Source organism: Malaclemys terrapin, chromosome 3 (assembly GCF_027887155.1).
Source record: "Malaclemys terrapin pileata isolate rMalTer1 chromosome 3, rMalTer1.hap1, whole genome shotgun sequence".
NCBI lineage: Eukaryota > Metazoa > Chordata > Testudines > Emydidae > Malaclemys > Malaclemys terrapin.
This window is the reverse complement of record NC_071507.1, coordinates 202770600-202798417: the sequence shown is the minus strand read 5'-3', so window position 1 is coordinate 202798417 and position 27818 is coordinate 202770600. Positions and strand designations below refer to the sequence as shown.

Below are 27818 nucleotides of genomic sequence, written 5' to 3'. Positions count from 1 at the left end.
GCCCTCCCCCCCTCCCCTCTGGGCGGCCCTGAGGGCACCAGAGCAAACCTGCATTTGTACAACACTTTGCACAACCGAGTCCTGGTTCGTGGCTGGAGCTCTTAGGCACTACAGGAATACAGATAATACTACTCAGACAAAAAGTAAGAACGTAAGAGCGGCCATACTGGGTCAGACCAATGGTCCATCTAGCCCAGTGTCCTGTCTTCTGACAGTGGCCAATGCCAAGTGCTTCAGAGGGAATGAACAGGACAGGGCAGTTATCTAGTGATCCATCCCGTGTCGTCCAGTCTCAGCTTCTGGCAATCAGAGGTTTCGGGACACCCAGAGCATGGAGTTGCATCCCTGACCATCTTGGCTAATAGCCATTGATGTACATATGCTCCATGAAGTACCATGTCTGCCCAGAACAGAGGTTTTGCAGATTTGCTTTCAATGGCCCTCACTCCAGACTACACGACTCAGCTTGTCTACTTTGAGCAGATGCAGATGGGCTGCTGAGATTTGAACTGATGGTTCCAAGGAACCTAGGAATTTCAAACCTGATGCTTAAAAGGGTAAGCCATCCCCTTCAGTTTACACAGCACCAACAGGCCTTGCTTATGTTACTCCTAAATCATCATCATCATCATCTCAGGTTTTGTTTATACAGCACTGTGAATGTGCATGACGCTTTAGAGGAGGAAAAGACACCATCCCTCCCTGAGCGAAGGCAACTAATCTAAACGAGCACATGGTATGACGAGGGGCGGGCAAGGGTGAACATAATAAAAAGATCATGTCACTGCCGCTAATGTTATTGATCATTTATTTAATAGCTATTTATAGCAGCACAGCGGAGCACGTCCGTGCTGTCACTTTGAAACCTGGCTAAAGAAGTTACCATGGTTTCAGATTGACAGTGCAGTGTACCTGTCCAACAGGCTCTAAAAATATGAAGTCACACGGGAGCCTTGCTGAGCAGGGAGGGGAAATCACATCCAGTAGCATGGATGGGCTCCCCTATTCTTGCCAGAGGTTTGACTGACACTGCCACTACATAGTACTGGAGCAAGCCTATGGAATGCCGACCCTTTGCCCGTTTCCACATGGTATAGGATCCTAATGAACTGCTTAGTGTATGTGTCTTACTTCCTTCTACCAGATGGAGCCAGAGCTGTTCAAGTGTGTGTCATAGACCCTCTACTGTTAGTGGTTACAAGGAGGTTCTCCCTTAATTCAGGGTGCAGTGCAGGAGGAGCTGAGAGCTTGTTGCGCTGTGACCGTGAAGTTGTGAGTGATCATATTGTGCAGCATAGAGAGAGCCAGGAAGTCCTGGGGCATTCTGGATTTATTACAGAATTCATCTATGGAATGTTCAATGACATTGAAAGGTGTCAAATTCAAACTGATAAACAGAAATACTTTCCTACATAATGTGGATTTACACTGTGGAACTCGTGGCCACATGAAGTTGTGGAAGCCATGAACAAGATACAAAGAGGGTAACCAGAATATCCAGAGTTATAATGGTAAAGGCCAAGAAATAAGAATGTAAGGAGGGATTATAAAGCCTCATGGGTCAGGATTATTGTGGGTTAGGATGAGATGTTGTGAGGGGTTTCTTACACCTTCCTCTGAGGCAGCTGGTGCAGGCCACTGTGGGAGACAGGTCACTGAGCTAGATGGACCTTGGGTCTGATCGAGTCTGACAATTCCTATGTTCCTATAGGCTCATGTTCAGGCTAATTCAGGGGGGCGGTGGTGGTTATTCCTCTCTCCGAAACATTTCCAGCAGCCCACTGTGGGAGACATGATTCTGGGATACACAGACCACGGGGCTGTCCGTATGGCAGTTCTGGTGGCGAGTGTGGACAGCAATGTCCCTGTCTTCTCCCGCAAGCTCCCTCTTGTCTTTCCCTTCTGCACTAATGTCACACTTTCTCTCTCTCTCTCTCTGAAGATCCTGTCCAATGTCGCCATCTACCTGTGCTCCATCACGGTGGGCATCATGTCCTACTACATGGCAGATCGCAAGCACCGCAAGGCCTTCCTGGAAGCACGGCAGTCTCTCGAGGTCAAACTCAACCTGGAGGAACAAAGCCAGCAGCAGGTAAGAGCAGATCCCCGATTTGCTGCCAGATGCTTGTGTCTTCCTGCCAGAGAGCATGTCGCTGGCCTGTCATCTCGCGCGGCAAGGAGGGAGATGTGGGAAACTTACTGAGGATGGAGGAAAGCTGTTCCGCTCTGGGATTGACTCTGTCAGCTCCCCAGATCCCTCCCCCCCCCCCCCCCATTTTCTTCTGTCGCCAGTGGAAAGTGTTCTCAGAGAGACCTTGTGCTAAATGATGGATCCTGACGCCAGTCAAGGACTGTGCCTTTAGTGTGGTGACCCTCTGCTTTCGGTGCTGCAGGTCAGCTCCAGGGTGCATCAGCCGAGTTGTGAGTGGGGAACCTCAGGCTGAGAGCGTGAGCTCTTTGGTGCAGGGACCGTCCTCAGGTTCTGTGTGTGGACAGTGCCTAGCGCGGTGGGGCCACTATGCATGACTGGGGCTCCTGGGTGCTACTGTAAATAACAATGAGAAGAGAGGACTGAGGGGCACTGGCAGAGCTAGGATGGGGGAGGGCCAGGTCTGGATTAGTAGTGGGGGGGCTGCAGGTGAGGATCAAGGTGCGTTTGAGGAATAGTGCGCGAGGCCCAGTGCAGAAGCCAAAAGATGAGGAAACTGACCTCCTAAAGAATGGCTGCGCTGGGTAGAGGAAGTCGGTTCTCCTTCCCCCCCACACCCCCAATCCCCAGGCTAATGTGACTGTTTTGTGGGGGTGGCTAATGGGAGCGGTGGTAACGGAACTGAGATCTAGGTCACTATCCTGGCTTTGTTCTCTACCTTCCTGTCCCGACCGCAGTGCCCATGACTTTAATGTGGCTGAGCTAGTCTCTGCCTGTGTGTCTCTGGGACCTGGCTTTCTGCTGTGTGCGACCGGTGAAGAGCCCCCCAGCTTCTTATGCAGCCTCCTTCTCTAAAGGGCAACATATCAGCTGTTTGCGTTCTAGTCCAAGGGCCGAATTCATGCAGCGAGAGCAGAGGGCAGGCAGTCAGGAGAACCTGGAGTGTGTTAGAGAGACAGTGTTGCCTAGTGGGTAGAATGCTGTACTGGGACTCGGAGACCTGAGGTCTGTTCCCAGTTCTGCCACTGAACTGTTGGGTGTCCTTGAGCACGTCACTGCGCCCCTTTGTGCCTCAGTTTCCCCATCTCTAAAATGGGGATAATGAGACCTACTGATGAAAAGCGCTATCAAAGAGCGAGGTGGTATGTATGTATTTATTTATGGTTATTTTTAGGTCTTTTACCCACGGCACCCTGGTAGCTGCAGCAGTGCAGAGCTCCAGGGTAGACATGATTTGCACCAGAGTTTGTGCCAGTAGCTAGAATCCCAGTGTAGCCACGGCCTCATTTTGGCTGGGCTGATCATTCCATTCTGCATGACCTCTGATGAGTCACTGGGTCCCCTTCTGCCTCTCCTCCACCCAGCTGGAATATTGGATATAAACTGAGAGCAGAAAATCTCATCTCCCTGAGAACCAGATGCTGCGATAAGTGCACTCCGCTTTCCTGGGTAATTATTAATCATACACCCGAGCCATGTGATATAAACCACATGGACCTGACGTTATAAGGGTGGCTGGGAACAGCTCTGGGAAGACACAGCTGCCTGCTTGTTCCTTCACATTGCAAAACCTTTAGCCATGCAGACGGCAAATGTCAGGCGGGCATGTTTCCCAGGCCGCATGCTGAATGGGTGCACTGTCCTGTTCCCATTTCAAAGGCTCTGGCTTGCCGTTCCCGGAGGAAACAGTGGTTTGGGGAATGGGATTCAGGATGGAGCAGGAGATGCAAACTGGGGTTAAAGAGGCTCTAGATTTCCAACAGAGGCCAGCATTCAGACCAAAAGCCAGGCTCTAACTACTGGGGTTAGGAAGAAATGTTACCTGAGGGCAGGTTATCCCATATCTGCTGATTGCAGGGATTCTCTCCTCGTTCTCTGCAGCAGCTCATGCTGGCCACTGATGGAGACAGGACACTGGACTAAATGAGGGCTTAAAGACGGGAGGGTTGCAAGGAGTCGCGGGTCCAGGGGAAAAAACATAATTAAATCTGGAGCTGGGTCACGGAGGGGTGCACTTCGAGCACAGCTCTCGGGTTATGATAGACCCCTCCCGCCCACACACTTTTTTCAGACCACTTTAAACACTGACTGGATGGGTCCTGGGTCTGATTCAGTCTAGCTGTTCCTGTGCTCAAACCCTAATACTCTCCCACTTGACACTGAGCTCGGTGGGTCCTTTCAGAGTCCCCAGTGTTTAGAATCCTGCACATCACAGAGCCGTTGGCTAGGCTAGAATAGCTCACACTTCTCCAGCGCCTTGCATCTGAGTGCGTTACAAACTGAATTAAACCCTGCAGCCCTCTGGGAGGGAGGTATCATTATCCCCATCGTACAGGTGGGGAAACTGAGGCACGGATCAGGCAAGTGGCTTGCCCAAGATCAGGCCACAAATCACTGGCAGAGCTCAGAAGGCCCAATTCTTCTTTCACTGTCAATTGGGAACGGCTCCCTAGACGTCCGTGGAGTGACACTAACGTAAACAGGTGTGAGAGGTGACCGTGGGCTTGTCTCTGTGGGCTCCTAGCCCTGTGTGTGTGGATAGAGCTGTGTCCATTCACTGAAGAGCTGTTAGCGAAGAGCTGGCATTTCACTGACAGGAACCTGGTTAAAAGCTGTGCTTCCTCTTGCCTGCCTCCAATTATGAGCTGGGCTAATTTTAGCGTCTTATCTAGGATCTGTCGCCCTCTCTCTTTCTCCCCGTCCTGTTATCTGTCCAATGTGCTGCCAGCAATCTGCTCCCAAGAGCGACAGAGGCATGCACCCATCCAGGTCACTAGCTGGGTGACAGAACCGTGCTGGCAGCCTTCTGTTTGATCGAGGACTCTGAGCAAAGCCGTCACGTCTGTCCTAGTCCCACAGGGCGAGGGTAGGGCAGTGGGGCAGGGAGTGGTCCGCTGGCTGTACTGGCTGGATATTTTGTGGCCTGTTTCCAGGAGGAATCTCTGGATTTATTGCATGGGGGAAGCGTCTTTTGGCACAAAGTGGCCATCAAACCAGAGGGATCTCTGGTTGATGTCATAAGTAGTTTTGCATCTCTCCCCCCCCCCCCCCCATCCCAGCCATCATGGTGAGGGATGTGGCTAAGCAAAAAGGGGGTGTGGTTAAGCAAAAAGGGGGTGTGACAGGAGTGCCAGAGCTCGCCAACAATTCACCAGCTGGCATCGTGGCCCTTGTGGCCGTGAGCATCCATCCCTAGGATTGAGGTGCAATCCCTGCTGATGACAGTCGTGTCTGTTCGTATGCGGCTAGGGAGACTCTCTGAGGTCCATTGGCCCAAACCAGCCTTCTTGGCTTCTGCGTCACAAAAGAAAAGGGGAAAGACAGCAGAAATAGGCTCAAAGAATCTGCAGGAGCTGTTTTATGCCATACTCTTTTCCCTGTCTCTGCTCTGTATTTTGCTTCCTGTTTTGCCATTGGGTTCTCTCTGCCCCCCTCTCTGCTCCTTTTCTCCTGAGTGGAACACGAAGGGTCCCCAATAATGCTGGCCTTTGAATCAAACTTTTGAACCCGAGATGTCTGAGCTGCAAATTAAGTTGCATGCATTGATCTGTCTCTAACATAGAGCGTTGGTTAGTGTTTGCAGAGACCTGTTATGAGTCACTGTCCTTCCAGGGCTCTCTCAGTTCAGTTGTCCCTTTCCTTCCTTCCTTCCTTTCATATGCGTCTCTCCTTCCCCTCCTCTCCATTTCTCTCTGGTTTCCCTCTCCATCTGTATTTCTCTTTCTCTTTCTCTCTTTTCATTGTCTCTCTGCCTTGAATGGTTCCTCACTACTTGCCTGTCAGGAGGACACCACATGGGCCCTAGAAGTGGGCTCCGTAAGGCATTAGAAAAGACCAGCACTAATGCTGGACACTCCATATACAAATACTGAAACCAGCACATACCTCAATCCGTCATCCAGCCCTGGGACTGGTATTTTATTCAGGTGAGCGTCTTGAGGTTCAAACATCAGCCATAAACTCCCTATGTACTATGGTGATGGGTGTTTGAGAAATATAGATTAGATCCTGTAAAGAAGCAGCTACTGTGTGTGTAACCGCTGCCCTCTACTGGATGGAATCAGAACTGCTCAGCTATGTGTGATAGGCCCTATACTGCCATCTGCTCTGGGTCTCTTTTGGCTCCAGTGGCAGGGGCCTGTGTTTTGGAGCAGGAGTTCTGTTCCTCCTCTTGACATTAAGTTCTCAATGGGTCATAGTGCACAGCCTAGTGTTGTCTGTGACGTCCTGGATGCTTAAGACTTTTGTTGTGGTAGATTGGATTTCTTTTTCTTCAAAAGGGTCAGCAGCAGCCACCCTTTCCTCAGTGCCTTAGAGCTGTGTGGGACAAAGGCAGATCTCTGATAACAATGTCTTTTGTGATAGATTAAGTATGATGCAAAAAGGCAGGTCATTACTGGAACCAGCTCTGCTGTTGCTCTTGGTAATATATAGCTATTTCATGGCTTGTTTTGAAAGCATTTGAAAAAATACATGCAGGCTTCTCCAGCCCACAACAATAATAGAGCATCCAGGGTGGAAGTTTAAATGCACAGATGTCAGGGAGACCTGGAAAGGGAAGGTTCCAACAGCAACATACATTCAGCCACACTGCACATCTGTGAGAGGGTAGAGAGGTTCAGGGGATGGAATAAAGCAAACGTCAATTTAGCTTGAATATCTGGGGAAAGTGACTTAACAGGGATTACAAGAAATGGTCTGTCCCCAGGGGAGTAGAGAAAAGACCCAGGACTTGAGACATTTTAAATCGGAATGGGACAAAACACTGGCAAATAGACTGTAAGGAAGAGTCTTGCACTGATTTGGGCAGACTAAATCAGTGGTTCTCAACCGGGGTACACGTACCTTTGGGGGTACACAGCGATCTTCCAGGGGGTCCATCAACTCATCTAGATATTTGACTAGTTTTACAACAGGCTACATAAAAAGCACTAGCAAAGTTAAGTTCAAACTAAAATTTCATACAGTGACTTTTTTATACTGCTCTATATATTATACACTGAACTGTAAGTACAATATTTATATTCCAACTGATTTATTTTAGAGTTATATGGTAAAAAGGAGAAAGTCAGCAAATTGTCAGTAACAGTGTGCTGTGATACTTTTTGTCTTTTTATGTCTGATTTTGTTAGCAAGTAGCTTTTAACTGAGGTAAAACATGGGGAGTATTCAAGACTAATCAGACTCCTGAAAGGGGTACAGTAGTCTGGAAAGATTGAGAGCCACTGGACAAAATGATCTAATAGGTTTCTTTCACTTCTAATAGGCCAAATTCTGCTCTGATTTTAAACAGGTATAAAGTAGAGAACAGAGCCACTGATTTCAATGCAGATACTCCAGATTCATACCCAATTAACTGAATTTAACCCTTGATCCTGCACCATTAAAGTAAATGGGAACTTTGCCACTGACTTCAGTTAGCGTAAGATCAAGACCCGTGTCCTGTATTTGTTGTTAAATGTACACAGTGGGCCAAATTCTTGCATGGGGATAGTTCCATCTGCCTCCATTGTAACCAAGGGCCTGATCCATATCTTTTAAAATGAATCTGAGTTTTCTATTGATTTCAATGGGTTTTGGAGCAGATCCTGAGAGCCTGGTGGGGCCCAGTATATGTGGCAGGGCTGAGTTAATGCTGGGGAACCTGTATCGTGAATGGCCTGTTTTTAAGTTGAATGCTGCAGGGTGACTGTGTGACTATTTAGTATGGGCAGCAAACCCGACCTTGCTGTTACATGCTTTGCTAGCTGTCATTTGGACAGGAACAGAACTTCTCTTTCACACCACCAGAGCTGGCTGCATTTCAGTGATATAGGGGGAAGTGACCTGTATGAATTGTGTGTCAGATTTTGAACTGCTTTGGCATCATCAGACCGAAAGGCAATATATAAATTACACCGTTACCTCGATATAACGCGACCCGATATAACACGAATTTGGATATAACGTGGTAAAGCAGTGGTCCGGGGGGGGCGGGGCTGCGCACGCTGGCGGATCAAAGCAAGTTCAATATAACGCGGTTTCACCTATAACGCGGTAAGATTTTTTGGCTCCCGAGGACAGTGTTCTATCGAGGTAGAGGTGTAGTATGACACTACTGCAGGTTCTGAGATGGACATGGGGAGAGAAATGAAGTAGACATCTTGGGGCATGTCATCTGAATGAGCCTGGCCAGGGGGAGCTGGAGGGGAAGAACAGGTTAATAGATGTTAAGGCCAGAAGGGACCATTAAGATCATCTAGTCTGACCTCCTGCAGAACACTGGATAGAGAGCATCACCCAGTGATTCCTGGCCCAAACCCAGAACTTCTTCTTGAGCTCGAGCTTTCAAGTGATGGAGAATCCCGCAGAATAGGAGTCCAGTGGTGGGAAGTCCCTGACTTTTGAAAAGTTTGCCATTGCCATATGCAGCGCTCAAGCTGAATGCTGTCCCCTAAAGCAGCCCATACCCCCACAAAGGTCCGTCATTCACCAGCTAGAGCCACTACGCTTTTCAAGAAAAAGACATTCCAAACCAGAGAGGTTTCGCTCTGTTGCTAGTGGACTGATACCTTGGTGCTCTGACTTGTCCTCTCCCCAAAACCCATTCTTTCACTGGGTGTCCTGTCTCGGTTGCATTCATTGTCTTTTGATAGAGTCCCTCCAATTAATTCATTTGCATTGCATCTGCCATTGAATTTGGTGTCTGGGGCTCTCTGCTAACAGCGATAGGTCTTAGACTGTTGAGTAGTCTCCCAAGGGAACTATCCCCAATGGCTTTTAAAACTCGGCTGGACAAAACACTAGAAAACATAGCGTGGGGAACAATCCTGCATGAGGCTCCAGAGGATGGAAAGATCATCCGTTTGTCTGTCCATCCATCTCTCAATTTCTAGGAGTGTGAATATTCCCGACTCACATGTTTTCCGGACCCAGGTGTGTCCCTGATTTCTGCATGTTGCTGAAGTGCTGACAATGTACTCTGTGCTATCAAGGGTGCAAAGACAAGCTCACTAGTGCCAACCCCAGATATTCAAAAATCATGAGTCAGGCCCTAAAAATCATGACATTTGTCTTTAAAAATCATGAGTTGCTTTGTTTTTTAATGATGCATTTTGGATCTTTTTCTTTGCCTTTTGGGTTTCACTTTTTCAAGAAGAACAGGGGTACTTGTGGCACCTTAGAGACTAACAAGTACCCCTGTTCTTTTTGCGGTGACAGACTAACACGGCTGCTACTCTGAAACTTTTTCAAGATTATCTCTGCAGCCACAAGGACTAGAAACGTTCTTTTCTTTTTAAATGCAAGCTGAGATTCTCATGAAATAACATGACTCCAGGAGCTGGGACGTTAAGAAAACAAAACCCACTAAATATCACAAGACTGGCGATAAAATTGTAAGAGTTGGCAACACAAGAAAGTGTAATTCTACGAAGGGGCCTGAGCTGAACCTACCCAAACATGCTCTCTTAACCTTACAGCTTTTTTTTTTTTTTAACAGCATTTATTTGTTTGTGAATTTCCTTAGTGTTTGTTCCAAAGGCCGTATTACACCCCTGATTATTATTATTATTAATCATGTTTATTACGGTTGTGCCTAATGACCAGTGAAGATCAGGTCCCCTTTTAGGCACTGTACAAACTCAGAGCAGTTGATGATCCCTGTTGGACCTGCAGATCTTCCTGGGGAGGGAAAAGGAGGACAACAAACCACCTGGCTTTTCCTGCAAATTCCTGGAGAGTGGAGGAGGGGGACAAGGCAGCCTGCTCTCCTCACTTGATGTAAGAAGTGGTGGAGGGGGGGGGAGCTAGTGGCCTTTTGGGGGTGATGGGGAGGGGTGGGCTGGGGGAAGCGCCAGGCTGTTTGGGTGCTGGTTGGGCTTGGGGTCAGCCATACATAACAGCCTATTTACCCTTCCTACTAGAGACCGCTCTGGGCTGCTTCAGGCAGCTCCAGGTCTGGGCACCTGAATTAAAAGCAGGGAGACTTTCCTGTGTGCCCAGTGGCCCCCTGCTAGGCACAGGCAGTGTGTCAGGCCAGGCAAAGGAATGTTTTAATATTTATTTAAATTGCGGTAATACCTTGGAGCCCCAGGCACAGACCAGGGTCCCGACATGCTCGGCGCTGTACAAGCACAGATCAAGAAGACAGTCCCTGCTCTGAAGAGCTGACAATCTTTTATATGTTTGGATCCTCAGGCCTGACCCTGCACTGTTTCCTAGAGCAGATCCGTTATAAAACCATCCAGCCCTGATTTTAAAATGGTCCATGATGGAGAATCCACCACGGCCCGTGGTAAATTGTTCCAATGGTTACTTACCCTCACTGTCAAAAATGGACGCCTTATTTCCTGTCTGAATTTGTCTAGCTTCAACTCCCAGTCCTTGGATTGTGTTAGACCTTTCTCTGCTAGACTGAAGAGCCCATGATTAACTATTTGTTCTGTATGTAGCTACTCGGAGACTGTAATCAAGTCACCCCTTAACCTTCTCTTTATTGAGCTAAATAGATTGAGCTCCTTGAGCCTTTCACTCTAAGGCTGTGGTCCCCAAACTGTGGGACAGGCGCAGAGAAATATTTGGGGGAACATGGCAGGGCCCAACCCCCATGGGGGTGGGGAGCGAGCGCCACCCAGCCCAGCTCTGTCCTCAGCTCTGCTCCTGCCCCGTGCCTGGCTGCAGCTCAGCCCCCGCTCTCGGCCTCTGCCCCCGCCGCGACTCCGCTCCTGGCCCCGGGGGACACGGATACATTCCGTTACTGATAAGGTTGGGCGCGAGAGGAAACGTTTGGGCACCACGGCTATAAGGCATGTTTTCTAATCCTTTAATCATGGCTCTTCTCTTAAATTGTGGGCACCAGAACTAGACACAGTATTGCAGCAGCCGTCACACAGGTGGCAAATACAGAGATAAAATAACCTCTCTCCTCCTACACGAGATCCTGCTGTATATGCGTCCCAGGATCACATAGCTCTTTTGGCCACAGTGTTGCACTGGGAGCTCATGATCAACTGATTATCTACCACGAGCCCTAAATCTTTTTCAGAGTCTCTGCTTCCCACGATAGAGTCCCCCCATCCCGTAAGTTTGGCCTGCATCCTTTGTTCCTAGATAGACGCCTTTACTTTTAGCCATATTAAAACACACATTGTTTGCTTGCACCCAGCTTACCAAGCGATCCAGATTGTTCTGTGCTGGAGATCTGTCCTCTTCATTATTTACCATTATTTATGTTAGAGACAGACGAGACCTGTTAGATCATCGAAGGCCTTGTCCTGCAAGGTGCTGAGCGCTTCTTGTGAAGTGCTGAGCGCCCTCTATGACTTCCACCGGCCTTTGTCTAGCTCCCTGGAGCCAATGCAGAATTGTTCCCTGTAGCCCTTCAGTCTAGTATGAAATGCCCTAAATGGTGGGGGTTTTGTTGTTCCCCTGGAAGGGCTGTTCCACAGACTGATTGCTGGAAAGGATTTCCTCATGAGAATTCATCCTGAATTTCCCTTTGCTCACTTTCATCCCACTTCTTAGCCATGCCCCCTTTGTGTCAGTCACCCCCACCTTGGAAGAGGGAGAGAGGTCGTCTGTACCCGCTGAATACCTATAGAAGGTTCTCATATCCCAGCTCATCATCTCACCAAGTGTTACAGATCTAGTTCGGTGCTAATTGATTCTGATGACTTACCATAATCAACTGGCCCCCTTCACTTTTCCTTCCCTGATCTCAAACAATCCTTATGGAAAGCAAATCTGAATCCAGCTGTTTTGACAGGCAAAACCTTGTTCCTTTGTCATAGCGTTCCTGTTACTTGTGGGTGGGTAAATGAGGTCATCCAAATGTGGACTGAGTAAACATCAGATCCTACAAGCTAAGGTTCGAGATCTGGGGTGAAATGCTGGCCCTACTGGAGTCAATGGGAATTTTGTCATTTACTTTGATGGGGCCAGGATTTCACCCCTTGTGTGTGTGGTGATGGGATGGGGTGTTCCCAGTGTCTGTCCCACTTGGGGAAATAAGTTAATTGAACCATAAGAGGCATTTCCATGACAGCTCTTCTCATCCTGGGGTCAAACCAACCTGATCGCTTTCTTTGACAGGGTAACAAGCCTTGTGGATGGGAGGAAGTGGTAGATGTGGTATATCTTGACTTGAGTAAGGCTTTTGATACTGTCTCGCATGACCTTCTCATAAACAAAATAGGGAAATACAACCTAGATGGAGCTACTATAAGGTGGGTGCATAATTGGTTGGAAAATTGTTCCCAGAGAGTAGTTATCAGTTGTTCACAGTCATGCTGGAAGGGGTCCTGCAGGGATCGGTTCTGGGTCCGGTTCTGTTCAATATCTTCATCAATGGTTTAGATAATGGCAGAGAGTACACTTATAAAGTTTGTGGACGATACCAAGCTGGGAGGGGTTGCAAGTACTTTGGAGGATAGGATTAAAATTCAAAATGATCTGGACAAACTGGAGAAATGGTCTGAAGTAAATAGGATGAAATTCAATAAGACAAATGCAAAGTACTCCGCTTAGGAAGGAACAATCAGTTGCACACATACAAAATGGGAAATGACTGCCTAGAAAGTAGTACTGCGGAAAGGGATATGGGGGTCATAGTGGATCACAAGCTAAATACGAGTCAAGGATGTAACGCTGTTGCAAAAAAAGCAAACATCCATTCTAGGATGTATTAGCAGGAGTATTGTAAGCAAGACACGAGAAGTAATTCTTCCGCTCTACTCTGCGCTGATTAGGCCTCAACTGGAGTATTGTGTCCAGTTCTGGGTGCCACATTTCAGGAAAGATGTGGACAAATTGGAAAAAGTCCAGAGAAGAGCAACAAAAACGATTAAAGGTCTACAACACATGACCTATGAGGGAAGATTGAAAAAATTGGGTTTGTTTAGTCTGGAGAAGAGAAGACTGAGAGGGGACATAACAGTTTTCAAGTACAAAAAAGGTTGTTACAAGGAGGAGAGAGAAAAATTGCTGTTGTTAACCTCTGAGGATAGGACAAGAAGCATTGGGCTTAAATTGCAGCAAGGGCGGTTTAGGTTGGACAATAGGAAAATCTTCCTAACTGTCAGGGTGGTTAAGCCCTGGAATAAATTGCCTATTGTGGAAATTGTGGAATCTCCATCACTGGGGATTTTTAAGAGCAAGTAAGACAAACACTTGTCAGGGATGGTCTAGATAATACTTAGTCCTGCCTTGAGTGCAGGGACTGGACTAGATGACCTCTCGAGGTCCCTTCCAGTTCTATGATTCTATGATTCAGAGCCACATCTTGAAGGCAGAGCTAGATGGGACAAGGCACTGGGGAATATGCTGTAGGGAGTGATGGGACAGATGGACCTGGTGACTCAGTGGATCTTTTCCAGCTGTAACTTCTAGAGATGGGCTCTGACCAGAACTCTGGATCCAAACACCTGGAGATGGGCCCAAATGTCACAGCTTGTCCTGCAGAATTGATTCTAATAATATAAATGGGCCAAAGGTGTTAACATAACCCAGTCAGTGTCCAACATTAAACAGTGTTAAATGAGTTTCGGGTTTAGTATGCAGAGACTTCAGCTTGTGTAACCCACACACCTCCTGGGTGTGGTGCTCTGTCCCCTCTAGAGGCACTGAGACCACCTTAGAGATTAATGAGTCTGCTACAGCCTTAGCTAACAGCCATGGCTTTTAGCTCATGCTTCAGAGGTCCCTGGTTCGATCCCACCCGTCGACAACCGGGATCTGTCATTGTTGCACTTGCTTAATACCATGGCAAGCACCCCATTAAACATCCTTTGATTCTTTGATAGAAGGTTAAAATCATCTAGAAAAGAATCAAAATGGTTAAAGCATTTGGAATATGACGTATTAAATGAGGCTTTCATTTTAACAACATCCCTTGTTCCCTTTAGCTGGAGAGATATTTTAGAAGGAACCGCCCCCCCCCCCCCCCCCCCCCCGTCTGATAATCTCTTGGCAGGTGTCACAGATGGCAATAACTGTCCTTTTGAGGAATAGAGAAGAAGTTAGTTGAGATGAGCTGGAGCTGCTATTGTTGCAGTTGTTGTTGTTGTGTTATCCTAGGTGGAGTTTGGAATTTAGCCAGAGCCGGGAGAGGTGGCGATGTCATCTGGGTCCCTCTCTCTGGCCTGGTCTGGTCAGGACATTTCTCAGGATTAGGATGCAGAAGGTCTGGGGTCCCAGGAGATGGGGTGGGGGGTGGCAACCATGATGGTGACATTCGCTCCAGTAGCCAATTTTTCTCCCTAAAGTCTCTCTCTTCAAGGACCCAGAAAGGGAGTGGTGGGCGGAATAGCCCAGCCCCTCATCACGTCATCCACCAGTTAGGCCTAGTTTTGGCACACCAGTTTTGGTTCACTGATTTCTGGTTCCAAGCTGTTCTTGTTTACCAACCATGAGCTTAACGCTGTCCTTGAGTTATACCAGGAGGCCTTTTTGTTTGGATTGATTCAGTCTGTGTGTCTCCCTTTCGCACCTTTTCCCACCAACATTTGTTACCATAGGTTATTGTGACAATGTATGAACTCACACTCACTTTTTACAGTTGAGCTCACAAGTGCAGTAAATTTGTAGGCCCAATTATCACTACGGCCTCCAGTCCTTGGTTATCTAATTAAACTGTCACATAATTGTGCTCCATGATCATGGGGATAATGAAAACTATTTCATATTTCATTGTGGAGGCACAGAAAACCTGCTGGTATGAATAGATCATAAACCACTGTAGGGATGACTGCTGGAGTCTGCAGAGAGCCTGAAACAATAGCTTGGAGATGTGCCATCTGCCTCATTCATGTCAGTGAGGTTTTTACACTGCAGTCCAGTGACAACTTAAATATCAACATTAACTGCATTACTGCTGGTTATTTTAGGCTGGACGGAAGCAAGATACTGGAGCAGAGTGTAGTGGGGAGCCAGCTGTTGGAGTAGGGAATCCATATCCTCTCCCACCCCAATTTAAAGCCAGACCTGCCCAAATGGAAGCGGCTAAGATGCCTTCCCTTCCCAGTGCCAAAGCCTCAACCAGCTCCCGTGCTTCCCACTACAACCCCCAGCTCCCCTCTGCCAGCTCCGATGCAGATGATCGTCGTCGATACCACAACCTGTGGCACTTCAACTCTAAAGAGGCATCGGTGAAACACATTGATTTTAATATCAGTCTGTCAGTAATAGCAGGGAAGCAGGACGGCTTAGACTGGACCAAGGGGGAGGGAGTCGCGGATGAAAAGAGAATCATCCGCTCAAGCTTTGGCTCAACTGAACTTCATCGGGCTGCATGGGAAATTGATCAGTGAGTGACAGCCAGCCAGCCATCAATGTGGTGGGCTTACCACCATTCCATAAAGGAATTGAGCACAGGCCTGAACCATGGCTGAGAGTTTCAGCTGGCATTGGCTATCCTCAGCGTTAGCTCTCTATCACTGGGTGAGTAAATGAGGAACGATTTCTGGTTTGTTCAGGTGATGATCTCCTGAGATTCACTGGGGAAAGCCTGGGTTTGTTATGCAGCATGTTAGCCACCTTAGCAATGGCAAATGACTTCCATCTAGAAGGTCATCCAGTACCCACCTGTTGCTAGGTCATAGGTAGCTTAAAGGAAGAGATGCTGGAAGCAAACACTGCATGTCCCTGCCAGCGTTTTCTGATGGACAAGGAGAACGGGCATGGGGAGGAGTGGAAAGGCTGCCGCTAACACAGTGCAGTCTCACACAGTCCATGTTCAGGTACCAGGGAAGTCTGCTACAGCGCAGCAAAAGCATCAGCTACCAGCGTTAGCCAGAGTTGGCCTGGTTTAATCTGGATCTTTGGTGAACCACTAAAAAGAAACAAACAGGAGGAGGATGTAGGACTCTGGACCAGGTCCACCAAGTCCTGGCATCCAGTCTCCAGCAGTGACCAGTGCAGGATACTTCTGACAAAGGACTGGGAATGGCTGAGCCATTACAAACATTGACTCTATCTCCCCTTGTAAGTACTCTCTCACTTCTTATCACACTGTCTGTACTCAGCTAGCTTGATTATCACTTCAAAAGTTTTTTTTCTCTTAATTAATTGGCCTCTCAGAGTTGGTAAGACAACTCCCACCTGTTTATGCTCTCTGTATGTGTGTATATATATCTCCTCATTATATGTTCCATTCTATATGCATCCGAAGAAGTGGGCTGTAGTCCACGAAAGCTTATGCTCTAATAAATTTGTTAGTCTCTAAGGTGCCACAAGTACTCCTGTTCTTCTTTCTGACAAAGCTGTAACCTTCATTGTGCAGTAGTATCTCATAGAAGGAAATTCCTTCCTGACCCACCTGGTGGTCAGCTTCTGTCTTGGAGCATGTGACCTGCTGTTCTGTTGGGACGGCAGATCTCCATGTCGGAAGGGTTCAGCCTTCTTTATATTTTATTGCCAGCAGCTCCCAGGAAACTGGAAAACTTGGAAATGGAGACCCAAAATGACAAAACACGGTTCCCATAGCAACACACTCTCTGTATCTGCAGTTGTAGCAGAGTAACCCCTATAGGCTCTGAGTGAAACCCCACTTAATTAACCAAGTTATTTACGGTTAGTGCAAATCCCCAAATTAAAATTAGAAAGATTTTTTTTTTTTTAATGTTCAAATGCTGTTGTTTACTGCCAGGAAATTTACCCAGATGGAGTAACAGAGAACTGGAACCTCAGCATAGCCTGATACTGCCTAGCACATCACCGCAGTTAGTACCACTTCCACAATTCCACTCCCCTGTAGGGTGACCAGACAGCAAGTGTGAAAAATCGGGACGGGGGTGGGGGATAATAGGAGCCTATATAAGAAAAAGACCCAAAAATCAGGACTGTCCCTATAAAATTGGGACATCTGGTCACCCTACTCCCCTGGGACCAGTAACTGTTTTTTCTTGACTAGCCGGGGATATTATCTTCCCTTCCGCTCTTCTCTCCGTGTGGTGAGGGGGGGGAGTAATGAGAATTGTTTGTGCTTATCAGGCCAGATTCTCAAAGAGTCAGCACCCACTGGATTGTCAATGGTGCGCAGACACCCAGCAACTCCCATGATGATGTTTGCGGTCAGATTTTCAGAGGCTTCCTGTTCAGGTGCCTAAATGGGAGTGGAGTACTTCTGAAAATCTCACTCACCAAGCTATTATCATAGAATCATAGAATGTCAGGGTTGGAAGGGACCTCAGGAGGTCATCTACTCCAACCCCCTGCTCAAAGAAGGACGAATCCCAACTAAATCATCCCAGCCAGGGCTTTGTCAAGCCGGGCCTTAAAAACCTCCAAGGATGGAGATTCCACCACCTTCCTAGGTAACCCATTCCAGTGCTTCACCACACTCCTAGTGAAATAGTGTTTCCTTATATCCAATCTAGACCTCCCCCACTGCAACTTGAGACCATTGCTCCTTGTTCTGTCATCTGCTACCATTCAGAACAGCCGAACTCCATCCTCTTTGGAACCCCCCTTCAGGTAGTTGATGGTTGCTATCAAATCCCCCCTCTCTCTTCTCTTCTGCAGACTAAATAACCCCAGTTTCCTCAGCCTCTCCTCATAAGTCATGTGCTCCAGCCCCCTAATCATTTTTGTTGCCCTCTGCTTGACTCTCTCCAATTTGTCCACATCCTTTCTGTAGTGGGGGGCCCAAAACTGGACGCAATACTCCAAATGTGGCCTCACCAGTGCCGAATAGAGGGAATAATCACTTCCCTCGATCTGCTGGCAATGCTCCTACTAATGCATCTCAATATGCCGTTAGCCTTCTTGGAGCACACTTCGAGAGCACACTGTTGACTCATATCCAGTTTCTCATCCAATGTAATCCCCAGGTCCTTTTCTGCAGAACTGCTGCTTAGCCAGTCGGTTCCCAGCCTGTAGCAGTGCGTGGGATTCTTCCGTCCTAAGTGCAGGACTCTGCATTTGTCCTTGTTGAACCTCATCAGATTTCTTTTGGCCCAATCCTCCAATTTCTCTAGGTCACTCTGGACCCTGTCCCTGCCCTCCAGTGTATCTACCTCTCCCCTCAGCTTAGTGTCATCCATGAACTTGCTGAGGGTGCAATCCATCCCATCAGCGAGATCATTAATGAAGATGTTGAACAAAACTAGCACCAGGACCGACCGCTGGGGTACTCTGCTTGATACCAGCTGCCAACTAGACATTGAGCCATTGATCACTACCCATTGAGCCTGATGATCTAGCCAGCTTGGATGAATGAAGTCCATTCATCCAATCCATACTACTTTAGTTTGCTGGCAAGAATACTGTGGGAGACCGTATCAAAGGCTTTGCTAAAGTCGAGGTATATCACATCCACTGCTTTCCCCATATCCACAGAGCCAGTTATCTCATCATAGAAGGCAATCAGGTTGGTCAGGCATGACTTGCCCTTGGTGAATCCATGTTGACTGTTCCTGATCTCCTTCCTCTCCTCCAAGTGCTTCAAAATGGATTCCTTGAGGACCTGCTCCATGATTTTTGCGGAGCATGATTATCCAGAGATCTCAAAGTGCATTCCAAACATGGGTAAGAAATGTTATCCTCACTTTTCAGATGGGGAAACTGAGGTACAGTTCAGGGCTGTGTAGAAAATCAATGACAGAGCTAGCATAGAACCCAGGACTCCTGACTCCCTATCCCTTGCCCTGAGCACCTTGCCAAGGTAGGGTGGGGACTTTGGCCAAGTAGTAGTAATAATCATGATAAACTTTTAATCAAAATACTTTATAAACGCTCTATAGGGATTCCTTATTCATCCCTGGAATCCCTCCACCTCTGTGGTGGAGCACAGTAGCCATTTAACTGTTCACAGCAACCTACTGCAAAGTAGTTTAGGACAGGCAGTGAAGAAGAATGCTGTATCCCACTGCAACTGCAGAGGGATTTTAGGTAGGAATTATTTACTTATCCAAGCTAGAATTTGGGCAGAACCCCAGAGTTTATACTCTTACACTAGTGAAAAGTGTCATGGGCTCCCTAAATGTCACAGCTTTGGCTTCACGTGGCCAGCCACACCTTTCAGGAGCATTAGCTCAGTACTGAGTCAGCCATGCTCTTTACCGCAGCCTCTAGGGTGACCAGACAGCAAGTGTGAAAAATCGGGACAGGGGGTGGGGGGGTAATAGGAGCCTATAGAAGAGCCTATCAAATCGGGACATCTGGTCACCCTAGCCCCGTACCTCTTGCCTTCATCACCCATCCAAGCAGTGACCCGGCCTGATTGTACGTGGCTCACGCTCTCCGACCTGCTCCCAGCATGGTCCGTGGGAAGCTGGGACGTGGAAGCAGCCTCTCTAAGCTGAAGCAGTGAGCGTTGGTGGCCAGCGGCCGGGGGACAGTTTCTCTGCCGCGTCGGATCAGATCCAGCGCCTGAACCCGCGCTGGCCCAACTGGGTGCCCTAGTCCATGTTGGTCATGTGCTTCTTCCGGCATTGGCTTTTCCTCGCAAGCATTGCCCCGGCCTAGGCAGCAGCAGCCCAATTACCCAAGCCACAGCAGGGCCAATTAAGACAACGCTCTTCATCTTTCAACCTAGTAATAGGGCACCGGGAGAATTGAGTGGGGGAGAGGGAGGGGTTTGGTCTCTTCTGCTTAGCAGAGCTCCAGCTGTATCATCAGGAACTTTCTTCAGTGCTGCTGCCCCCTGATTCCTCGACAAGCCGGCGCTGAGGGAAGGCAGAACTCTCGCAGGACAGGGACATCCTCCTACTCTGCCTTTATTTCAGTATTTGGGGGCTGGGCCGATAAAGGCGAGGGAGTTGATGTGAAGGCAATAAGAAGGGTGTTGGGAACCGTTTCTGCAATGTGTCGTGTAAGGAGCAGAGGTGCAGTAGAGGCCTGAGCATGGAGCAAGGGCCCATGAACTCCTGGCTTGTATTCCTGGTTCTGCTACCGACTCACTTTGTGGCCCTGGCCACATCTCTTCCCCATGCTGGACCTGCATTTCCCTGTCTGCGGAAGGGGGACAGTGACACTTACCTGCCTCATCCAGAGGATTGATTAATAAGGGCCAAATTGTGACTGCCCCAGGTGCTCGGGTGGTGGCCACCATCTCAGTTTCTGTGTTTTCCTGATTGCAGGGACTGCTCCCTGCCAGCGCTGCTTATGGCACAAGCCGCCCCACAGTGGGAGGTGGAGCCTTGGTCCCATTCCTCCCCTTGCTCAGTGACTGGCAGACCATGCAGGGGGAGGGTTGCATAGGGCACTCTCTGAGGGGTGGTAGCAGCAGGCATGCACCTCTTGTCTGTGCATCCTCAGAGCTCCCTGTGGGGCAGGTTGGCTCCCCTCCTCCCTGTGCTCAGAGCTGGGGCAGTGTGTCGAAGGTGTACTTACTTAGATTGCAAGCTCCGTGGGGCAGGGACTGTCCCTTTGCTCTGTGTTTGTACAGCACCTAGCACCAGGGGGTGCTGGTCCATGACTAGGTGCTACTGCAATATAAACGGGGCTTCTGAGTGCAAGTATTAACAGAGAACACCGATAAAACACTCCCAAATTTACAAAAAAATGAAATTGGTGTTTCTCCAATGAACACCGGGTAAACACTGGACATGGTTATTCGATTTGCGTTGGCTTCACAGCTCTTTCCCAGTGCAGTTTGTTTATACAGGCGATCTCCCTGCTCCCTGGCTTGTATCTAAAGGCTTGTTTGTACAGAGTAGTCATGCCAACTGTAGGGGTAAGATTTCGAAAGGGCACTAGTGTGTTGTACATTAATTTGTCCGTGTAGATCCTGCTGGTATGTATGAAAGGTTCACTAGTGTGCTTTAAGCTAGTGCTGTTTGAAACAGCTCTATGTGTGTGTGTGTATACAAAGAAAGCGCTGAAAACCCCTCATTTTTGGACATCTACACAGAACTCAAAAACTGCTAAAAACAACCCCCTCAAAATGAAATGAATAAATCCCCCACAACAGAAGCCCTAAATATATATAATACAGTTATTTCACATGCTCTGAGATCATATAATCAAAGAGCCTATCGTAATGCATGAGAGAAATGGGGCAGATGACATTCCCATGGGAACTTTAGCTCTGTGTTCCTCGACTTCCCTGCGACTAATATCTGAACCCTAAAAGGTGTGTGTGTTTTCAGAAAAGGGGTCTGGGTAAAAATGGCCCCTGTTTACTCCACAGGTCACTTCCCTGTGTGTCTTTGAGACAGATCCCTGGACTTGACTCCCTTTAGGTCTGCAGAGCCAAGCCAGCTGGGTTCTCTTCTGCCTTCTGCATCAGCAGCAGCGTTGTCAGCCAAGTTCAGAATCCTTCTCACCTGCGCTAGAGGAGACAGAGAGATCCCAGGCAGAAAGTGATTTTTGGAAGTGTGCAGGTTTGGTTTGCAAGTCCTTGAGGGAGAATAAAGGCCCAATCCTACTCCCATTGGAGTCACTGCCAAAAGTCCTTTTTGTATATTTCATATATTAGCAGGTCCTAAATATGGATACCTGTAACGGACCTGATCGAAAGTCCATTGGCGTCAATGGGAGTCTTTCCACAGGCTCTAGTGGGCTTTGGATATGAAGTATCTTTTCTGACTACATGGGTGGCTTGGGCCCTGAGTTCTACTTCCTGCTCGGCCATGGGCCTACTGGACGACCTTGGGGAAGTCGTGTCACCGTGCCGTGCCTCAGTTTCCCCACCTGTAAAATGGGGATAATGATGCTTACTTCCTTTGTAAATTGCTTTGCGATCCACTGATGAAAAGCACTAGATAGCGCTGGGTATCATTATTACTAAGGCCCTACCAAATTCATGGTCCATTTTGGTCAATTTCACGGTCAGAGTATTTAAAAAATTGTAAACTTCATGATTTCAGCTATTTAAATGTGAAATGTCCCAGTATTGTAATTGTAGGGACCTGACCCAAAAAGGAGTTGTGCGGGGCTTGCAAGGTTATTGTAGGGGGGGTTGCGGTACTGCTACCCTTACTTCTGCGCTGCTGCTGGCAGCGGTGCTGCCTTCAGAGCTGGGCAGCTGGAGAGCAGCGGCTGCTGGCTGGGAGCCCAGCTCTGAAGGCAACGCCGTCGCCAGCAGCAGCTCAGAAATAAGGATGGCACGGCATGGTATTGCCACCTTTACTTCTGCGCTGCTGCCTGCAGAGCTGGGCACTCAGCCGCCGCCCCCTCCAGCCGCCCAGCTCTGAAGGTAGCAGCGCAGAAGTAAGGGTGACGTGGTATGGTATTGCCACCCTTACTTCTGTGCTGCTGCTGGCGGGGCGCTGCCTTCAGAGCTGGGCACCTGGCTAACAGATGCTGCTCTCCTGCCACCCAGCTCTGAAAGCAGTGGAGAAGTAAGGGTGGCAATACCACGACACCCCCTAAAATAACCTTGCGACCCCCCTGAAACTCCCTTTTGGTTAGGGTGACCAATTTTATAGGGACAGTCCAGATTTTGGGGTCTTTTTCTTATATAGGCTTCTATTACCCCCCCACCCCCTGTCCCAATTTTTCACATTTGCTGTCTGGTCACCCTACTTTTGGTTCAGGACCCCCAATTTGAGAAATGCTGGTTTCCCCCATGAAATCTGGTCTTTTCTGTGCTTTTACCCTATACTATACAGATTTCATGGGGGGAGACCAGTTTCACAGTCTGTGACGTGTTTTTCATGGCCGTGAATTTGGTAGGACCCTAATTATTACTATCCATGATTAATTCTTAATAACCCATGGGATCTTCCCAGCAATAAGGTTTAGTCATGTAAGTGTTGCCAGATCGATCCTCAGCTGCTGCATGAATTAGCATACATTCCTGAATATATCTTGTCCATCAGCAAGTGCGTAGGTACGTCGCTCACACACGCACAGCAGGGAGAGACTTTCCAGACCACCATCACTTGGAAGCCATAACTCGTTTAGTAAAATCCTGCCCCGGGTTCTGCCAGTGTAATTAACTCTCAAGTGTATAATCAAATCTCCAGGCAAAAATGAAATCTCTGTGCTGTCTGATGGCTGGGCAAGATGCTGTAGTAATACGAAGTTCTCTTCTGCTCCCACCTCACCCATCACCACCGCACTGGGAACCTGGGGGAAGAACTTTAACAGTGCGCTTTTATTAGCATTGGGAGAAGAGGCAGTGTAAATACCAGACTCTGAGATTCACAGGGATTTACAGTGGAGCCACGTACCAGTAATTCTGAGTACCGCACTTTCATACAGTAAGGGTCAGAAATGTTTGCTGCCGGTCACTGGTCCAGGACCACTGCTTGGAAAAGTTTGCTGATCCTGAAAGTATTTGTACTGCTAAGATTTAACCCCCCTGACCTATTGTGGTATTGCGCCACCGAGCCAAGATTTTCAAAAGCAAGAGCCTAATGTTAGGCTCCTAAATCCATATTTAGAGACTTGATTAGAAGTGTCCTGCTTTTTCAAAAGGGCCGAGCCCCCTGAAACTCCTGTTGATTTCATCGGGAGCTGGGTGCGCAACACTCTTGAAAATCAGGTTAGTTCTCTCAGCTCTTTGGGGCAGAGACCGTCTCTGTTCTGTGTTTGTACAGCGCCTGGCACAGTGGGCCCTGGTCCATGCCCGGCGCTCCTAAGTGCTACTGCAGTCCAGATAATTAATATTAACAGAAATCTACATCAGGATGTTGGAGCCTAACTTTAGGCTCCTGTTTTTGACAATATTGACCTTAACCCTAAATTTATGAAAACTAAATTTTTAAAAACCCAGTTGATCGTCTGTTAAATTTCTAAAATCTCTCTGCAGCTCCCCAGAAGGTCCTAACCATATTCTGGGGGCAGGCAGCTCCTGTGGCAGCCTGTGCTGAACTCTGCGTGCAGGGAGTGTGCGTGGAAATGGCCAGGGGCACTATGCAGCAAGCGAAGGGCATGACAGTCAGGACCGGCTCTAGGCACCAGCAAAGCAAGCATGTGCTTGGGGCGGCACAATTCCAGGGGCGGCATTCTGGGCAGTTCCGCTCTCTGAGCTTTTTTTTGTTTGTTTGGACAGTTGCACTCTCGGAGCTTGGGGCAGCAAAAAACCTAGAGCCGGCCCTGATGACAGTCCCATGGCTCGTACACGACAGCCTCCAGCCCTCGAGAAGTCCGAGTGGCGGTGGGCTTGTCTAGGCAGAACACGGCAATGGCTCAGCTAAAGGTGTGAGTTTAAACCTGTTCAATTAACCTGGTGCAAATCCCAGAGTAGACACTGAGGGCTTGTCTGCGCCTGGAGTGATACGGGAATAGCTGTTCCTGAATAAAGCTTTACGACAAGGCAAGTGCTGATGACCCAAGCAGTGCTTACTTTCATGCTTTAGAGCAGGGGTGGCCAACCTGAGCCTGAGAAGGAACCAGAATTTACCAATGTACATTGTCAAAGAGCCACAGTAATACGGCAGCAGCCCCCCCCATCCCGCTCCCAGCGCCTCCCACCCACCGGCAACCGCGCCGATCAGCGCCTCCCCCTCCCTCCCAATCAGCTGTTTCGTGGCGTGCAGGAGGCTTGGAGGAGGAGGAGCGAGGGCACAGCAAGCTCAGGGGAGGGGGCAGGAAGGGTTGGAGTGGGAGCAGGCCTGTGGCAGAGCCAGGGGTTGAGCAGTGAGCACCCCCTGGCACATTGGAAAGTTGGTGCCTCTAGCTCCAGTCCCAGAGTCGGTGCCTATACAAGGAGCCGCATATTAACTTGTGAAGAACCGCATGTGGCTCCGGAGCCACAGGTTGGCCACCCCTGCTCTAGAGTAACCAGATGGGCCCAGTGGAAGGAATATTAGATTTAAGGGTAAAAGATAAAGTCCAAATATCTTCTCTACTTAACTTCCCTGGAGCTAGGTGGCTCCTTTGAAGCAGGAACTGCCTATAGCTGCTCTGGGCAGGGACTATTTCTGACTCTGCGTGTGCAGAGGGACCCTGATCTCTGCTGGGGCCTCAGGCTGCTCGTGCTGTACAAAAACTGTCAGCAGCACCATGGCTTTCACACAGGGCAAGTCTCCGGTGCAGGAGGATTCAGGAGGGGGTGTGGATGGGGGGGGTAAGGGAAAGATCTGGTGCAAGGCTCGGGACCAGGCAGGGATGTGGGGCAGTCTTCTGGAAAGGCCTTTTGAAGGATGACGTTTCAGGGCTGGTGTCTGTTTTGGTGTTGGAGGGAGGGGATGGTGGATTCTGAGCCTAGCTCTGTGGCATGTGGATGGGTCATGGGGAGGGCAGTTTTAGCCGCTCTTTGGGACGGGCGGCGCAGGGCGGGTTACCAATTAGATCCCATGGCTATCTGCTGACTGTATTACAATCGCCCACTTGTAAGCCCAGGGAAAGCTCACCCATAGCCTGTTTAAAGCCTCCATTGTTCCTAAAGGCCGCAGACAGGAGACGGGCATGGTCATGCTAGCATTCATGCAGAGCCCAGGGCAGAGCGGGTGAAAGTTCAGCCCTCACTCCCTGTCCGCTCCCCGGGGAGCCAGGGATCCCTGCTTGCTTCCAGCCTTGAGGAAACCGGTGTTTTCTGAGGGACTCTTTACAGGGCCTGATTCCAATTGCACTCCTGCCTGCGTGGCTCAGGAATCACTCCTCTGAGGGCAGAGGTGTCTTGTGGTGTGAGCAGGAGGAGAACCGGGCCTAGTCTCTCCCACCAATACCGTATCATTCCAGTCCTCCAAATTCCCTTTACCCAAAGATCCTAGTTATCCCAATCCACAGCGTGTCCCCTCCCTCCATAGTTAATTAGCGTTAGTGTTAATCACCTGCTAATAACTTCTCCATTAGCCTCTTAGCGCTTGTTTCAGTGAAAGCGCAGCTCAAAATAGCACTTCCGTGTATCCAGAGGCCTGGTTTCAGATGTCTGCCAGGCCGTCCAGGTCGACGGGAGTGTAAATTGCATCTGGATCAGTTTCGAGGTTCCAGGCCTGAACTGAGTTCCATTAGGTGCTACCACCGGATCCCCTGACAGCCGGGTGTGATGTGTTACATTGTGATAACCGGCTGATTCTCACTCCTGTTCCACCCCCCCGGGTGCCACTCAGGGGATGCAAAGGTAGCAGAGACCTGGTGTGGGGGAGAGCGGCGTGTAGAGCTGGCTTGTACATCCCCTTCCCACAGCCCCAGAGCCAAGGGCATGTGGGGCTGGGATGGAGCGGCCAGAATATGATGCATTCCTAGGGTGACCAGATGTCCCAATTTTATAGCGACAGTCCTGATATTTGGGGCTTTGTCTTATGTAGGTGCCTATTACTCCCCACCCCTGTCCCGATTTTTCACACTTGCTGTCTGGTCACCCTATGCATTCCCCACACCCCCAGTTGATGGATGGTCCCTAAGGTCAGAACAGCCTGGGCAGATAATCAAGGAACAGTACTTCCTGCTAGCACCCCTGTTCTGTTGCTCCCAACCATTAACAATCACCTTTGAGGACTCATGGAGGAGAGGCAAGATCCCAGAGGACTGGAGAAGGGCAAACCTACTACCGATCTTTAAAGAGGGGAACGAAGAGGACCCGGGGAATTGTAGACCAATCAGCCTAACTTCAGTACCTGGCAAGATACTGGAACAAAGTATTAAACAATCAGTTTGCAAGCACCTAGAAGATAATAGGGTTATAAGTAATAGCATGGATTTATCAAGAACAAATCATGCCAGACCATCTGAATGTCTTCCTTTGACAGGGTTACTGGCCTCATGGATGAGGGGGGTGGGGAAGCTGTAAGCCTGATAGACCTTGATTTCAGTTTTCAGAGTAACAGCCGTGTTAGTCTGTATCCGCAAAAAGAAGAACAGGAGTACTTGTGGCACCTTAGAGACTAACAAATTTATTAGAGCATAAGCTTTCGTGGACTACAGCCCACTTCTTAAGTGGGCTGTAGTCCACAAAAGCTTATGCTCTAATAAATTTGTTAGTCTCTAAGGTGCCACAAGTACTCCTGTTCTTCTTGATTTCAGTGAGGCTTTTGACACAGTCCCACATGACATTCTCATAGGCAAACTAGGGAAATGTGGTCTAGATGAAATTATTGTAAGGTGGGTGCAAAACTGGTTGAAAGACTGTATTCAAAGAGTATACCTATACCTAACTGGAAGGGACCCTGAAAGGTCATCGAGTCCAGCCCGCTGCTTTCACTAGCAGGACCAAGTACTGATTTTGCCCCAGATCCCTAAGCGGCCCCCTCAAGGATTGAACTCACAACCCTGGGTTTAGGAAGCCAATGCTCAAACTACTGAGCTATCCCTCCCCCATAGTAGTAGTTATCAATGGTTAGCTCTCAAACTGGGGGGTGTATCTCGTGAGCTCCCGCAGGGGTCAGCCCTGGGTCTGGTACTGTTCTGTATTTTCATTAGTCAGGGCCGGCTTTAGGCCGATTCGGCTGAATTGGGCCCTGCGCCAAGAGGGCCCCGCGCTGCAGCTCTCCACCCCGCCCCCAGCTCACTTCCCCCTCCTCCCTTCCCCTGAACGCTCCGCCCCCTCCCCTGCTTGCGGGAAGTCTGAAAAGAAGCAGGGGCGGGCCGGCAGCACAAGGTAAGCTGGGGTGGTGGGGGCGCGAGAAGGGCTCCGGAGAGGCGCCGCCCGTTCCCGCTGAGCACGCAGGCCCCAGCGGCTCTGGTCCGGCTCGGGTCCGGCCCGGCCCGGCCCCCTTGGGTCGGAGCGCGGCTTGATTCCTGGGGGCGGGGCTTGCTGCAAGCCCCGCCCCCAGGAATCAGGCCCCGCTCTTGCTAAAGCCGGCCCTGTCATTAGTGACTTGGATAACAGGGTGGAGAGCATGTTTATAAAATGTGTGGA

General features: G+C 49.0%; 1 protein-coding gene across 2 annotated transcripts in view; it reads left to right on the top strand.

The window, feature by feature from the left end:
* The window catches only part of ADCY3 (adenylate cyclase 3), a 92246-nt gene that overhangs the window by 20862 nt on the left and 43566 nt on the right, over nucleotides 1–27818 (top strand). For both annotated transcript variants that reach the window (XM_054021793.1, XM_054021792.1), the window contains exon 2: nucleotides 1943–2092. In XM_054021793.1, coding sequence (XP_053877768.1) covers nucleotides 1943–2092 — 150 coding nt within the window. The remainder of the gene's footprint in view (nucleotides 1–1942; nucleotides 2093–27818) is intronic.